The 17,013-nt window shown below is 42.3% G+C and overlaps 1 protein-coding gene across 15 annotated transcripts in view; it reads right to left on the reverse strand.

The window, feature by feature from the left end:
• AREL1 (apoptosis resistant E3 ubiquitin protein ligase 1) overlaps positions 1-17,013 on the reverse strand; it is a 47,751-nt gene that overhangs the window by 24,921 nt on the left and 5,817 nt on the right. For 7 of the 15 annotated variants that reach the window (XM_005656411.3, XM_021099527.1, XM_021099525.1 and 4 more), the window contains 3 exons: positions 5,538-5,858; positions 1,493-1,553; positions 157-383 (listed from right to left, as the gene is read on the reverse strand). In XM_005656411.3, coding sequence (XP_005656468.1) covers positions 157-383; positions 1,493-1,508 — 243 coding nt within the window. In that variant the 5' untranslated portion in view covers positions 1,509-1,553; positions 5,538-5,858. Of the gene's footprint in view, positions 1-156; positions 384-1,492; positions 1,554-5,537; positions 5,859-17,013 lie in introns of those variants that run through there. The other 8 variants (XM_021099528.1, XM_005656412.3, XM_021099526.1 and 5 more) reach the window with 4 other exon arrangements.

Genomic DNA, 17,013 nt, shown 5'->3' on the forward strand with positions numbered 1-17,013 from the left:
TTCAGATGTTAACAATTCCCAAGTTCCTGGGAGGGGCTGACACACAAGGGAAAGTACTAACATTCCAGGCCAGCATCACCAACGGACTGCACTGGGCTCTGGAAAGCAAATGACTCAGAAACCCCAGCAGGTACAGAGACAGAAACATTCCCTTACATGCACTCGGAAGGCCATGCTGTGGCCCACCTCATAGGGGTCCTTCCAATCCCAGGAGACTTTGCAAGACCGGGGATCCAGGTAATTTCCCCGCACGTAGTCATAAATAGTCCGGTCCCCTCGGCGTTCACGATCCTCATTCTGGAGGAAGCTGACTACACGTGCGGCGAGCTCAAACAGGAACTTAATTGTGAAGAAGAACGCAACCACAGACACTGTGATGCCACCTATACAGAAAAGAGAGAACACACATACCACCTGCCCGTTACACATGAAGCTTCTCATCCTGGAACAGGCTAGCCATCTCCCAAGAGAGAATTCCAAAGACAATGGAATTGTCTGGGTCGCTACCTCTATAGGTAAAGAGAGGAACTTCCATACCCGGGGCAGAAACTACAGTCCTTGGGCCAAATCCCACCCATCACCTGTTTCTGTAAACAAAGTTCTATCAAAACACAGCCCCGCACACTCATTTTTTTTTTTTTTCTTTTTTTGCTATTTCTTGGGCCGCTCCTGCGGCATATGGAGGTTCCCAGGCTAGGGGTCGAATCGGAGCTGTAGCCACCAGCCTACGCCAGAGCCACAGCAACGTGGGATCTGAGCCGCGTCTGCAACCTATACCACAGCTCACAGCAACGCCGGATCCTTAACCCACTGAGCAAGGGCAGGGACCGAACCCGTAACCTCACGGTTCCTAGTTGGATTCGTTAACCACTGCACCACGACGGGAACTCCAGCCCTGCATACTCATTTACATACTGTCTAGGGCTGCTTTTGCGCTAAAGCAGCAAAATTCAGTAGTTATGATGGAGACTGTATGAGCTGGGAAGGTGAAAATATTTACTCTTTGGCGCTTTACAGGAGAAGTTTGCCAACCCTTGTTCTGTACCTGGACCACATATAATGCCTGTCCTCACCCTTCCTGCACATGCTGGGCCCTGATAGTAATAAAAAGAATGTGCGTTCTTCCTCTTCCTGTCTACTTGGCGAAAGCCGTCCCCAATCCCTGCCTCAGTTAGGGGTTCCCTTTTCTGGGCATTCATGCATGCATTACAACTTTTCTCCCCCTTCACGTTATGAACTTCATGGAGGCAGACTTTTACCTTATTCAGCTTTGATCAGGCAGCAAACAGTGTCTGGCACTGGCCATAATTACTCAATGAATATTTCCCAAATGAATGAATTCCATTGCCAACTCTGTGAAGGTACATTCTGGCACGACTGGAAATACTTCTAAGTCTATTTTCAAGGGGAAAGGCATAGGCAAGGAGGCAAAAAGGACATAAGCAACCCTAACAGAAAGAAAGAATTAAAGACAGCTCTTTCCATAACGTACCAATAACGTAAAACATCAGGTCCCTTCAATGCCAACAGACAGCCGAGGATCACAGCTGCAGCTGCAAAAGAAAACTTGTTTAGTTTTTCCTCTCTTTCTTAAAGCCATCTCAGAGAGAGACAAAGCAGAGCATGCAGCTTGAGCCAGCCACCTCCAGCCTTCCTATCCCTGCTCTCTGTCTAGCTTGACAGGTGCCCTACGACATTTCAGAGAAAGAGACTGCATCACTCCCCCTAAAGACTTCCAATCTACCGACCACCCTAGGAATACCACAAACAGCCACTTCTAATTACAAAATGCAATAACATGGCTTTCATCTACTTGGATCCAGGGCCCCAAGACAGTTTCCCTCCCCCATGCAAAGCGGCGCTAATTAACACAAGCAAAGAGGATAATGGACTCACTTTGCCCTTGTATTTGCCTTCTGGAAGTAATTCATCTAAGTAGAAATAGTTATATAAAATGTGGATTTTTAAAAAGCAAGTATTATTATCATCATGTTGGCAGTATGTAATTAAAATGAACTCTGGGTCATCCCAATAATAAACAGTAGGCATGTAAGAGAAGCCATTTTTTGCTGTTACTCCAATCAGACAAACTAATGGGCCCTGTGGAGGATGAGCTCAGCCGAGAGGGAAGGAGGGGAACCAGAGGACACGACTGTACTTCGCATCCTAAGGGATGGATGCCCGCCAAGGTCAGAACAATTCAAATGGGGGCCAGGGTCTGAGGGGAAACTCTCACTGTTATTAAACTTATTTCCAGAATAACACTTATTACTCATTTGAACCACCCAAGGTACTGCCAAGGAAAAACACAATGCACATGAATGTTCCTGTCTTATCACTGAGTTTTGACCTTAGCATAGGCTTTCCAAACCACAATGCACTAAATGTAATCTTTCTTTTCAAGTTAATATATATTAAGGTTATCAATGTTATCACAACTCAGCACCTTTTATTAGCATTAATGTATTACTTAAAGTCAGGACAGCTGAAAATTTCTATGCTCAGATTTGGAAGAACCAAAACAACGTTCTCTTTTTTTTTTAATTGAGTATGCTTTTCTATATAATTGTGCCAGGAAAATTTAAGAGAAAGAGTAACCAAATATGGCCTCTAGATCCTTAGATAACAACATACCCAATGGAATCCATAGAGATTTGCAGAATGATCATGCTGAGTTTCACAGAAATCCCTATTTAGACTAGGGTATAAAGTCCTACCAGAAAAGAAATCCACACGTGGAACATTAGCACTTTCAACACACATGGATTAAACTGCTCCCCAAAGGGCCTATTATATAGACAACATACTGACTCAAAATTTAGAATCACAACTACTGAGCCTCCTTCCCAAACAAGTGTCTCACCTCCAAGGACCCTACACTGAAAAGCTGCTATCATCTCCCAGAAAGCATCTGTTTGTGCCTTATATGATGTACTAGGTGACTCAGTGGGACCAAACCCAACGGTTTAACTCAGATACTCCCTCAGCTGGATGCCATCCAATCTGATCTTGGATGTGAAAATTTAGCCCTCATCAAAGTTAGAACACTCAATAGAACATGAAGTATATGTAGCTGATGTTACAGACTTGTGATCTTAAGTCTCTTACTCTTTGGAAGAAAGAGAGCAATGTTAAATTTATGGCAAGTGCCATGAGAGCTGGGAAAGTTCCTATGTACTATCTCTGACAACTACAACAGCCTTTTCTGTGAGAGGCAGCTGACAAGGAGTAAGAGGCTGGAAAACCAGTTCCAGGCCTGCCACTGGTGACCTAAGCTTCAGAATTCTCACTGCTGTGATGACGTTCCTATCTTATCACTGAGTTTTGACAGCGTAGGCTGCACATGCTCTCTAATCCATAATGCACTAAACTCATTCTTTCTTTTAAAAGGAATAAAAAGAGCTGAGGTTTGATAATTTCTATGGCACCATCTCCTTTAGTGTGATAGAGCTTCAATATAACTCCCCACAGCCATCAATTCTCTACAATCAAACAGTATAGCAAAGAGAATAAAATAGAGGATGAGGGCATGGACTCTAGAACTAGAACTACCTGGGTTCAAATCCATTCTCTGCCATTCACAGGATGACCAGGACAGCTTATTTGATCTCTCTATAATCTGCCAGTTTCCTCATCTACCAAATGGGAATGATAGCTGTGCATACCTCATAGGAGTCCTGTGAGGATGAAATGAGCTCACGCATATAAACAGCCCAGAAGAGTGCCTGGCACACAGTGAGTTCCCAGTTTTAATTATCATTATAATTATTATCAATTGTACTAGCAGCATCGCTACTCCTTTGCTTCAGAGCCAATAAGAAACTCAGGGAATCTCTCTACTGGCCCACACTTCATTCAATGGGAAATGCATCAGAACTACAAAAGGCAAGGTTCCTCTGATTGTACCTAAAATCTGTACCTACAAGGGAGTTCTTTATATTATTTTAATTTTATGTCTGAAAATTTTTACACTGAAGAGTTTAAAAATTCATCCTAAAATAATTCATCCAACAAATACTGGGTACCTACTTAACATGCTAGGTACTGGGGAAGAGTATAGAATAGTCATAGTCCTCACAGCTCACTCTCAGGCCTCAGGGCTGACAATAAACTTGACCTTGTTAGTCCTCGTTCATTTTGTTCCCTCATTCACTCATCTCTCAACCAAACCTCCCTCTAACCTAGATCACCAATAGGTCAACTCTGCATTTCTAGCCCAATATTTAAAACTCAGCACACCAATTATTACTTTTTTCCAAACTCTCCACTCCTTGAAACCAGAGCTTTCGCTCTGTCAATTCATCATTCACTGACATGATCTTTAAAAAAGACCCCACTTCTCTACAATACCTCTCAAAAGCCTCCCCAATAATACTTACCCAGCTCTCAATTTTACCCATGGCAAAATTTACACTCTAAACTTGCCTTTCCTTATGCACTTCCCCCCTTTCTGGATGTTGTCGCAAAGCCTCCATAGCTTTACCTCTTGGTAGAGGGTTTCCTTTTAGGGTGAGCCCTCAAATCACTTTTACTCCAGATTTCATGGCTCCCTAGGCATTTTCCTGTCCTCTTACTACACCTGTTGTGCCCTGTCTCTATTCCCACCCACCTCAAAGTAGTAAACCCATCACTTATAATCCCCTTATTGAGCTACTTACCAGAGGCCAAACACTGTACAGTTTTACGTGTTAGCCTAAGTAATTGAAACCAACACAACTTGGTAAAATAAGCATTATTATTCTCCTTTTAAGACTTAAAAAAGACTTAAAAAAAAAAAAGAGGCTAGAAAAGCTGACTTGCTGAACATTGCCCAGCTGGTTAAGTGACTCAAGCCTTTGTCTAATTCTGATGCCAAATGTTCTTAACCTCATACAACAGTAAATCATGAAAAAGAGTGGACTCATAAGGATAGCAAAGTATTTGGGAAGAGAAAAGATCTAAGAAAACAGGTAAAAGAAAGTATGAAAAACATTACTCAATCTTCCTGTAAGAATCTCACCATGAGGCTAAAATTAGAAAGATAAATGCTTATGGCCCTTTCAAAAATGTTTTGAAATAAAAATTAAGCATTACAAAGGAAAATGGAATGCAGTACCAATTATCTAATGCAGAAATATCACTTGCTTTCTAAAGGATCCTGGGTAAGTTGCTTAATACTACAGCACTTTGGCTCACTTTACCTATAAAAGGGAAAGGGGAAATACTTGCAGCAATCTGTCTCAAGGGAATGTTAGAAAGTTGATTGATATACATATTCTAAAACTCCTTGCTTTTTATTTTTTGAGTATAAAGATTTATAATTACAATAGCAAACAAATTTTAGTCCTAACATTGAAGATCAGTTGTGAAAAAGTCATTTCCCAGAAATGGAGAACTGATTTCTTCATACTCTAAGTTGCCCTGCTGGGAAAAAGGCAACTCCAACTGCAACCATGTACATCAATGCCATCCCCTGCTGAAAAGGCTCAGAAACTCATCACCAAGTCCATGGTCCACAGCCCAGTAATAAGTGACCCTTAACCAGTCTATTGCCTTACCTTTAAACGAGGGCCCATGTTCTGAGAACCAAGAGGAGCACTCCTATTCACCAAGGCAGGTAACTTCTGGCCAGTTTCACCTTGTCTTCCAACTTCCACATGAAAGAAAACAGCTGCAAGGTCAAGAGAAAGTGTCTGTCCATCAGACCTCCAGTGAGGGTGTGTCACAAAAGCAGAAGGTCAGTGTTTCTCGAATGAACTGGACGGATTCCAGGGTGGAGAACTATAATCCCCAAATATATCATCCCTGGGCTTCTCTCTAGTGCAGGGCGCAATCAGCTGCCAAAGGATGCATCTGTTCTGCTCTCTCGGGATCCTACCCTATAAAGACAAAAGGGTCAGTGGAATAGGTTTTGACTTCTGAAAAAGAACCCCCAGAAAACAACAAAAAGGAGGTAGCACAGACAGCAGAAACCCTGCGGCACTAAAGACAACCAAGGGGAGGTAAACTCTGACCAAGTTTTCCCAATTAAAAGTCCACAAGAAGGGAGTTCCCGTTGTGGCTCAGTGGGTTGAAAGCCTGACATTGCATCTGTGAGGATGCAGATTCGATCCCTGGCCTTGCTCAGTGGGTTAAGGATCCAATGTTGCTGCAAGCTGTGGCGCAGGTTGCAGATGCAGCTTGGATCTAGCATTGCTGTGGCTGTGGCGTAGGCTGGCAGCTGCAGCTCCGATCGACCCTTAGCCTGGGAACTTCTGTATGCTGCAGGTTTGGCCCTAAAAAGAAAGGAAAAAAAAAGCCCACAAGAAAAGTCAAGTGGCAATCTCACTGCCTTGACAGATACCGTCCCCACCCCCACCGGAAGGGAGCGCCAGCACTTCAGATGATTCCAACCCTTCAGTAGACGCAAACTGGAGCGCAGACTGAGGTGAGCCTCATCACAACACATGCCCAGTTTCAGCTCAATGGCCTGGAGCACAGGGTATGGGAACAAGGGGAAGAGAAATGAGAGGACACAGTACGCGGGGCCAGGTTGCAGTGGGCGCTGTATATGGCGAGGAGGAATCAAGATCATCCTCAGCTGCAAAGGGGATACCACCAGAGAGTTTCAACACTCATCTATCAGCCTCAGCAGTCTATTCCCTTTGTGTCCATGCATGCATATCCAAGACAGGGTTAAACAATACTGATTTTTATCTTTAAAAGAGTAAAATGTTCTACTAGGAGTGAGGGGGAAATTTTTGTTAACTTTCAAGACAAAGTTACTGAGTAATAAAGTTCAGTAAAGTCAGTCTAACTCAAAGACATTCATGAACTAAATGCAGCATAAAGGGGGGGTCTGGCAAGGCACACATAAACAGCCACCACACAACACACAAGAAGCAACTATTGATCACTAAATGAAAAGAGGCGGTTCTTTTCCACATGGCAGGAGCTGTTCTCACTGCCTCATGTGTATTAACTCACAAGCCTAAGACATAGAAACAATCATCCCTATTTTAGCCACAAGGAAACTGAGGCACTCTCTCAAGGTACTTTCTCAAGATTACCCACAGGAAGTAGCAGAGTTGAGTCAACCCAGCCAACCCAGACTCAGACTCGCTGCTTTTAATGATCACTCTACTCTCTGACATGGGAAACCAAGAAAGAAAACAGAATGCTAACAAGAGCAGAACAGAATGAGTGAAAGCCACCAGATCAAACAAGCTGGCATTTTTTTATAATTAAAAATAAATAACTATATGTAATTATTTTAAAATATGGTGATAGACTTGCCAAGTACATCAGCCAAAACCTGGGTCAACTAGCATTTGGAGCCAGCTTAAAGCAGCCACAGATAAGAAAGAATTACATAAACTATAAGAAAGCCATTAGAATGCTATACAAGCATTTAAAAAATGACACTTTTAAGAAATAATAACAATGAGTCACAAATAACATGTTAAATGAGAAAGCAAGCATAAAATTATTTACACATCATGAGCCCACTTTTTAAAATATTATATTACACAAAGAAGACTACAAGGAACAACACAGGAGTTCCCTGGTACCCTGGCAGTTAAAGATCTGGCGTAGTCACTGCTCTCTGTGGCTTGGGTCACTGCTGTGGCTCAGGTTTGATCCCCGGCCTCCGAACTTCCACGTGCCATGGGCACAGCCAAAAAATTAGTTATTATTATTATTTTTTAAAAGGAACATAAAAATCTTCACTGTGGTCATCTCTTGGTGTTTGGAATTATAAGCAATTTTCATATTTTACTTGTACCTTTAAGTGTTTTCCAAACTCTTAATGACACAAGAACATATAAAAAGTTTCTATTTCTGGAAAACAAATATCCTTTTTTTTTTTCCCCTAAAAAAAGGAGAGGAGTTCCCATTGTGGCTCAGTAGTAATGAACCCGACTATTGTCCATGAAGATACAAGTTCATTCGCTGGCCTTGCTCAATGGGTTGGGGATCTGGCATTGTTATGAGCTGTGACATGGGTCAGGGATGCGGCTTGGATCCCGCATTGCTGTGGCTGTGGTGTAGGCCAACAGCTGCAGCTCTGATTTGACCCCTAGCCTGGGAATTTTCATGTGCTGTGGGTGCGGCCCTAAAAAGACAAAAAAAAAAAAAAAAAAAAAAAGGCGAGAATAGGCAAGTTATCTTTTTCAAATAAGGAAACAGCATTTTAAAATTAGCTAAAGACAACAGATCATACTGGACTTTAACTTTTTTTTTTTTTTTTTTCCTTTTTAGGGCCACACCTGTGGCATATGGAAGTTCCCAGGCTAGGGGTCAAATAGGAGCTGCAGGTACCAGCCTACACTGCAGCCACAGCATCACCAGATTCGAGCCACATCTATGACCTACACTGCAGCTTGCAGCAAGGCTAAATCCTTAACCCACTGAGCAAGGCCAGTAATGGAACCCACACTTTCAGGGACACCATGTCTGGTTCTTACCCACTGAACCACAACGGGAACTCCAGACTTTTACTCCTATTCTTAATGACTTCAGTGGGTCTCTAACTCTGTGATCAGTCATTTAATTATTAATTCAAATAACTCCTAGATATAACATCATCTTTACTCTGCCCCACCATGAACTACCACGCTTACCCCAGCCCTCCATGCTTCAATGACTCTACTGAGCTTCGAGACTCAATTCAAGCACCATCCCCTTCCCTAGTCCAACTCCCAAGACCTTCTGAGGGCCCTCCTCACACCAGGCAAAACCTGATGACACCCCTATGTGGAAGATATCTCCATTATAGCATTTATTAGTCTGTATTATAATTTTTGTTTATGCAGTAGTCTTTCGTAATGAACTGTGGACCCTCTGAGGATGCTTACTGGGTCTTACTCATCTTTGCCTTCCAGTGGCTAGCACGTTGTTGAAAGTCACCTCAGTCCATACTTTCACAAGTTCCCCAGGTGACTACTATGTACGTTAAAGTTTAAGAAGCATGGGCTAGACTTTAGAGCAGTCAGCCTGAGAAGGGACCCAATATTCTGCATCTCTAACAGGTTCTCAGATAACACGGATGCTGCTGGTCTACAGACCATGCTTTCAGGATCAAGGGTCTATAGCAGGAGGAGCTGGCAAACTACAGACTGCAGGCCAAATCCAGACAGCCACCAGTTTTTGTTTTTTAAAAAAAATTTTTTTGTAAAAAAAAAAAATGAACACACAGCCAAGTTCACTTGTTTACATTTTGTTTATGACTGCCTTTGAACTACAATACAGAGTTGAGTAGTTTCAGCAGAGATGTATGATGGCCTAGAAAAATTTCCCCTGAACTTTTACAAAAAGTTTACTGATCTCTGGTATAGATGCCTTAGTCTTAAAGCTAGATAAATGCATTGTATAAGTGAACTCATTTTTATTTATCAAAAAAGCATAAAAATCACATTCTTCCAGTTCTACTATCCTGGATTAGCGAAAGAGCTATACTACTGGCAACATTATGCAAATGTTTCTCCTGGCTCATTTCAACTGTTATTTAAAAGTTTTATGCCTTCCATACCCCAAATAGGAATTTTATACAATAATTTCCCAAAGTATGTGTTTCATACAATCATGCTTGGATTTCATCAAGGCTGTAATTTCCTAAAGCCAACCAGTACTTCAGGGACCAAATACTATATCTGAGTTTCTAAAATTACTACAGTACATACCGACTCAGTCTCTACTTTTAGAGTGCTATTCTAAAAAACTGTGAAAAAAAAAACTATATAAAGTCATTTCAGAATTATGGTGCATAAACAGGTAGCAGCTGCACACAGGAGTTCCAGATGTCAACCACTGAGTCCCCCAGCACAAGACAGGACAAGAAACACATCTGCTTTGTAAGATGTAATCTCCAGCATTTTCCACACAGAGAAGCACCAGCCACAAGTCCACAGAAATCAAATTAAAAAAACAAATCATTCAATTAGCAAAAGGCCCTCAAGTTAGAGCGGTCTAACTAAGGAGGTGCCAAGAAATAAAGTGCACCATCGGACACTTTCGATTATTAGTTTACATTTTCCTTAGCTTAATTTCACCCTTGGTTTATTCTCCCCACCCAAAATCGCAGCGTAAAAGATTGCCCTCCCCGTCCCATGAAGTTTATATTCCTGAGATATTTATACAGTGTGTATTCCTGCTACCTTGGTTCAGCCAAGTTCTACAGTTTTCATTTATATTCTTTCCTCATCAGTCAGCCCCTCCAGTCTCTTAATCATTCCTGTGGGTCTTCTGTGAACTCTCTCCAGCTGTTCCCCAGTGATCTGGTAATGAGGTGCCTCCAATGGACTGCAGCCTTCCAGGAACAGCCCCGTCAGTCAGGACAAGATGAGCTCAGCCTCCTCGGTTCCATGACATAATACTCCAGACTAGACAATCCCCCAAATCACAGAAAGCTAGAATGCTGCCGTATTAGACTATAACCCCATTCCGTGCTTCCCAGATTTGGGCACTGGGGCATGCCAGAATGTGCTAGAAGACAGAGGAGAGATGGACATGTCCCTGCTGCATCTAGTTAGCAGCGAATATGTCAGTGGGGAGAAAAAAAAGCATTTTCATGTTATAACAAACCTGTGGATAGTAAAACAGAATGCAAAATATGTATGAATTTTTAAAGGTAAAACATGGGTCTATTCAAAGCATTCACATATATTTGGCAGTTGAGAAAGAAAGGCTCTGCTCGCAGTCCCCAAAGGGTTACGTGCGCACTACCCTCTACTATTCAAGGTACCTGAGCGGAGAATTTTGAAGAGCTCGGCAGCCCCCACTCACCTTGTGGTTTACTACCCCATTACCACCTGGTCCACAGACTCACATTTTTCGGGGGTTTTTTTTGCTATGTTCCTCCATCCCTAGAAATCTGTATTTTCTTAGCTTAAAATTACTTGCCAAAACCTTATGGTTTAGCAAGTTCACTATAATTCACTATCAATATTTTTAGGCTCCTCTGTATTGTTCATTCTTCATTCATTTCATATTTCTTGAGCATCTGTGGTGTTTTGTGCTAAAGGCCAAGGATATATAAGACAGGGGCTTTTTCCTAACCTCAATGAACCCGCCCAATATGTGGGAGATGGACAATAGCCTGGGGCAGGTACCACAAAAGAGAGAAAAAACAATGCGTGGAGGGCAAAGGAAGGAGAGGGGTAACTGCCTGAGTGGGGAAGTCTTCACAGGAGTGGCAACGGGGCTGTTACTTAAGAATGAGTAAGCATTTGCAAGGCAAGGAAAAAAAAAAAAAAAAAAAAAAAGACCAGTATCCTAGGAAGAAGAGCCTAAGTTAAAGTACTAAGTGGGGGGGAAAAAAAAAAAAAAAAAAAAAAAGACCAGTATCCTAGGAAAAGAGCCTAAGTTAAAGTACTAAGTGAAGAGATAGTGATGAAAAGCTCAGCATTAGGAAACCACCTGGGGCCAAGCCAGGGTGACTGATTCAAAGCACAAGGCAGTGCAGTGGTTGAGAGCATGAATCTTACCACTAAGTGATCCTGGACAAACTACTTAGCTTCTCTTCAGTTGCCTCATGTAAAATGGAGATGCACTAAGAAAAGGAAGGAACTCAGCTGCTCGTGGGGAGTGAGGCTGGGAATGTAAAGGAAGGGAGAACTGGTTGAGACTGGAAACTAGACCCAGGTGACTTGGCACCAAAGGAGAGCCCTAGGGCATAGAGCTCTCTGTGCAAACCAGGCTGCAAGGTTGCCAGGTTACGATGGCAGTTTGTGCCCAAGACACAGCAACCCAACCCAAATGAATGAGGAAGGTGGCACTACGTACCTGAGGGATCTTAGTTCAGCAAAGTGACATAGTTTTTCCTCATCAGGATAGATGAGATACCCAGAGAAATCTCATTTGGAAATAACAACAGCAACAATCCAAAATACTAAGTTTTCTGGATTTTTTGTCTTTTTTTTTTTTTTTTTCCGTCCTTTTAGGGACACACCCATAGCAAATGGAGGTTCCCAGGCTACAGGCTGAATCTGAGCTGTAGCTGCCGGCCTACACCACAGCCACAGCAACTCGGGATCAGAGCTGCATCTGTGACCTACAGCATAGCTCATGGCAATGCCGGATCTTAACACACTAAGTGAGGCCAGGGACTGGACCCACGTCCTCATGGATTCTAGTCAGGTTCGTTAACTGCTGAGCCACGAAGGGAACTCCCGGATATTTTTTCAAGTATGATGATAAAAACAAGAATCCACCTGTATTGAGAACTTACTATATGCCAGCACTGTTTGCAGTGTTTCCTGTATTATCTCATTTAATTCTCACAGCAACCATATAAGGCAGTCATATTGTTAACCATATCTTGTAGACTAGGAAACAAGGTACAGAAAGCTACAATTACTTGCCTATAGTCACTAAGGTGACAACTGAAGAGTCAGGCAATATGATTCTAGAGCATACACTCTTAATCAGGAATACTGATACATCAAGAACCCCCAGAAAGGGGTGGGGGGGGCAGATATTCTTGGGAAAGGAAGAATGAGAGCTCAGAAATATTTAATTTGGAATTTTAAAGACTATGACCTCATGTTAGACTCTAAGCAACAACAAAAACAAAACCACAAGAGATGTTTTTTATCTAAGGGAGTAGGAGGATCACGCATTTAAAAAGAAGTAACTCTGGGGGAAATGTGAAAGAGACTCTGAAGACTAAGATGGACCATGGCTGAGAGACAAGATAAGAGGATGCTGGGGAGTTCCCATAGTGACTCAACTGTAATGAATCCGATTAGTGTCCATGAGGGTTCGATCCCTGGCCTTGCTCAGTGGGTTAAGGATCCAGTGTTGCCATGAGCTGTGGTGTAGCTTGCAGACATAGCTTGGATCAGGTGTGGCACAGCTCTGATTTGACCCCTGGCCTGGGAATGTCCATATGCCATATGCTTTTTAGTTCTAAAAAGACAAAAAAAAAAAAAAAGAGGCTGCTGGTCCAAGGGATTACCTAGCACTAGCCACAGTGTAGAGACTACGGTATACTTTATTTCAGTTAGAAGCAACAAGATTGGTGGTCCATGGGGCTGAAAAGATCATCAAGACCAAGAAGCTAAGGACAAATCAGGATTTTCTACGCTTAGGCACCTGGATGAATAATGGTGGAGAAGTGAGGAGACAGAGACAATATGGAGAGAAAGATAATGAATGCAGAACTGAAGGTGTTAAGTTTAAAGCCTCTATAGGAGATCCAGGTAAGTATATCCACAAGACAAGTGGAAAGCAGCACCTGAACTATAGATACCAGGATCCTGAGGGCAGTTAAAAGACATGGGAAATGGGAAAAGACTGCCATAGAGAGCAGAGAGACCCAGAAAAAGAATTACAGAACCCTGAGGAGATCAACTTTAACTATACTCCCCCCGAAAAGGAGCTTGCAAATTAGAATGAGAACAAGCTGGAGTTCCCATTGTGGCAAAGGGGAAATGAATCTGACTAGGAACCATGAGATTGCAGGTTTGATCCCTGGCCTCACTCAGTGGGTTAAGGATCCGGCATTGCCATGAGCTGTGGTATAGGCGCAGACTCGGCTCGCATCTGGCATTGCTGTGGCTGTGGTGTAGGCCGGCAGCTGTAGCTCCTGATTAGACCCCTAGTCTGGGAACCTCCATATGCTGCAGGTATGGCCCTAAAAAGACAAAACACAAAAAAAGGAGAGGAAGGTCAGTGAAGAAGGAAAAATTATAAAAGTAATTTATTGGAGGCAAAAGGAAGTGACTATTTCTAGAAACCAGTGGTCAACTGTATTAGACCCCATAAGGATTTAGGCCAGAGAGGGAATTCAAAATCAGCCTTCAAGTTTTTTTTTCCTTTAGTTATTTGGAACTCTCATTCTCTGAGCTAATGACTTCTTCAATTAAAGTTTGTATTTTATTTCCATCTATTTTCATTAACAATAGTAACCCAAACCTGACTCAACATTGATAAGTACTAGTAAGTTCTTTGTAACTCAATTCGGCAATATCATTTCAAAATTATTTAAATGCTTATAACAAATTCAGATCCAAACTAATCTAAATCCACTGCTTTTTTTTTTTTTTTTTTTCTTTTTCCCTTTTCTAGGGCCACTTCCCACGGCCTGTGGAGGTTCCCAGGCTAGGGGTCTAATCGGAGCTGTAGCCACCGGCCTCCACCAGAGCCACAGCAACATGGGATCCAAGCCAAGTCTGCAACCTACACCACAGCTCACGCAATGCCGGATCCTTAAGCCACTGAGCAAGGCCAGGGATTGAACCTGCAACCTCATGGTTCCTAGTCGAATTTATTAACCACTGCGCCACGACGGGAACTCCTAAATCCACTTTCTAATCCTGGATAAATTACTGGTTAAAAAAAAAAAAATCTCTTGTCAAAATCAGCTTCACTGAAGTGTAATATAGTAAAAGACACCAATTTAAAGCAGACAGTCAAGAGTTTTGAGAACTGTATAGTTATGATACAAAATACAATCTGATACAAAACATTTACCCTCCCAGAACTCCCTCACAATCCTTTGTAGTCAGTCCCTCTCCACCACAATCACTGATGTGCTTTCTTTCTCTAAAGTTTTGCCTTTTGAGCTCCATTCACACTGTTACTTGTATCAGCAGCACATTCTCCCTTCTTGCTGGCAAGTAGCATCCATTATATGGACATACAACAATTTGTTCATCCATTCACCAGTGAAGGACACTTGGGCGTCACTGCTGGGCTTGGGTCGCTGCTGTGGCATGAGTTCAATCCCTGGCGTGGGAACTTCCACATGCCAGGGTGCGGACAAAAAGAAAAAAAAAAAAAATCTTTGCGTAACTCGAGGCCACAAAGATTTTCTTCTTCTTTTTCTTTTTCATGGCCGCACCCACAGTATATGGAAGTTCCCGGGTCAGGGACTGCATCCCAGCCTCAGCTGCAGCAACACCGGATATTTTAACCAACTGTGCTGGGCCAGGGATGGAACCCTCATCACTGCAGCGGCCGGTGGATTCTTAACTCACCTGAGACATGCGGAAGTTCCTCAGCCTGGGATCAAACCCATGCCACAGCAGTGACCCAAGCCACTGCAGTGACAATGCCAGATCCTTAACCTGCAGCACCACAAGAGAACACCTAGAAGTTTTATCTAAAAGTTTCATATGAGAAAACTCTTATGGAGTTCCTGCTATGGTGCAATGGGATCGGTGGTGTTTCGGGAGCCGTGGGACACAGGTTCCATCCCAGCACGGCACAGTGAGCTGAGGTGTTGACTCAGCAAAAAAAGAAAATCTCTTGTCAAAAATTTTTAACAAGATTCTTTATAAAAAATGCCTGCATTCCATTTATCTATAATTAGTCACACAGTTTTATTATCCCTTTGCTTCTTTCAAAATCAACTTCCCACATCACCAGGCACTATTTAAGTTACAGTATACTTCAAAATTGGAAAGATTTTTGTCTTTTAACAGATGTTCCCCTTCTTCAACCTAATAAATGGCATTTCTAAATGTAGGCAAAGTTTTAGACCCTCATTTCTCCTCAAATTGACACAAAACTTCTGGATCCTTGATGCTGGTTCTTAAACGTAATTCTACATTTCTTAATTCAGTTTGGATTCCACTACATCATTCTCTTCAAAATAAGCCAGAGTTCCTCAGACTCAAAATGAAATGAAGAGTATAATAGAGCCGTTCCCTTCGTGGCTCAGCGGTTAACAAACCTGACTAGGATCACACAAGGATGCGGGTTCGATCCCTGGCCTTGCTCAGCAGGTTAAGGATCCGGCATTGCCATGAACTGTGGTGCAGGTCACAGACGAAGCTCGGATCTGGCGTTGCTGTGGCTGTGGCTCTGGTATAGGCTGGCAGCTGTGGCTGTGGCTGTGGTGTAGGCCGGCAGCTGTGGCTCAATTCAACCCCTGGTCTGGGAACTTCCATATGCCACAAGTGCCGCCCTTAAAAAAACAGAAAAGAGTATATACGAAACTCTATTCTATGCCCCCTGGAACTAAGCATAGTTCAGAGAAGGTAAGAAAAAGGTATATAAGGTGAGTAAAACAGGGAGAAATGACAATTATCATTGCTCATTTTGTAAACTCATGGGAATGTATGGAGAAAAACAAAACAGAAAACTGGCTCATTTATGCCCTTGTCACAGTCTTTACTCTAAATCAAGAAAACAGTAGCTTGGATTTACAACTCCCTCCTATCCTGATGATTTTGCTATTTATCAAACCAACTCCGCTCGATCTACAGAATTAGAACAGGTCCCTGTGTTCCCATACCATGGCAGCTTTTATGCTTAGGTGACCCTGGGCCACTGAATCTTGGCTATAACAGGAAAAATTTTAAACTAATTCTCTGAATCTGACAAGCCGTCTCCCTCAATAAGTCTAGGAAGTTTTTGTTTCATTATCCGTGCATGAAGCGGCAGGCAAACAGCCAGATCTGCAGCCCAGTGGGGTAGAACTGGAATTGTCACACATACACTTTAAAGCTAACAAAGTTTCTATCTCTACCATCTATTTCAATTCTACCCCTAGTTTTTAAGGAAAATAAATTATATAATCAGAAGAAAGAGCAACATTAAATAAGTATTTTATATAGTTCTTTGTTTAAGATTCTGGGCAGAAAAACTCAACCACAGAAATGGCAATTTAAAATGGCTCAATCTGAAGGAGAAACTCAATACTTAACAGTATTCAAAAGAAAACTTCTGTTAACCTAAGAACCAATGTTCCAAACAAGGAATTATTAATTTGTGTATTAGGAATCTATTACATGCCAAGCAATATGTGGGAGCCTTAGGAGTCCAGAATGAGTTAAGATAGTCTCTGATCCTTAGAAGCATACAACTTAGTAAAGAAGACAGACAAGTGAAACATTTGGTGATAATTCCATGTAGTAAAATCTATGAGGTGAGCACATGATGCTAGCAGAGCCAAGGAATGGAACTTCCATCAGGATCAGCTCTTAAGAAGTCTCAGGAAACTTCATACCACCCTCCTGGGAGCAAAGCCAACTCTTCCACTGAGTTAACAGTGCTTTGGGAATCAAGGGCTACAAAACACTGCCTATGTGGTACTATTTATCCTCA

This window comes from Sus scrofa, chromosome 7 (assembly GCF_000003025.6).
Source record: "Sus scrofa isolate TJ Tabasco breed Duroc chromosome 7, Sscrofa11.1, whole genome shotgun sequence".
Classification (NCBI taxonomy): domain Eukaryota; kingdom Metazoa; phylum Chordata; class Mammalia; order Artiodactyla; family Suidae; genus Sus; species Sus scrofa.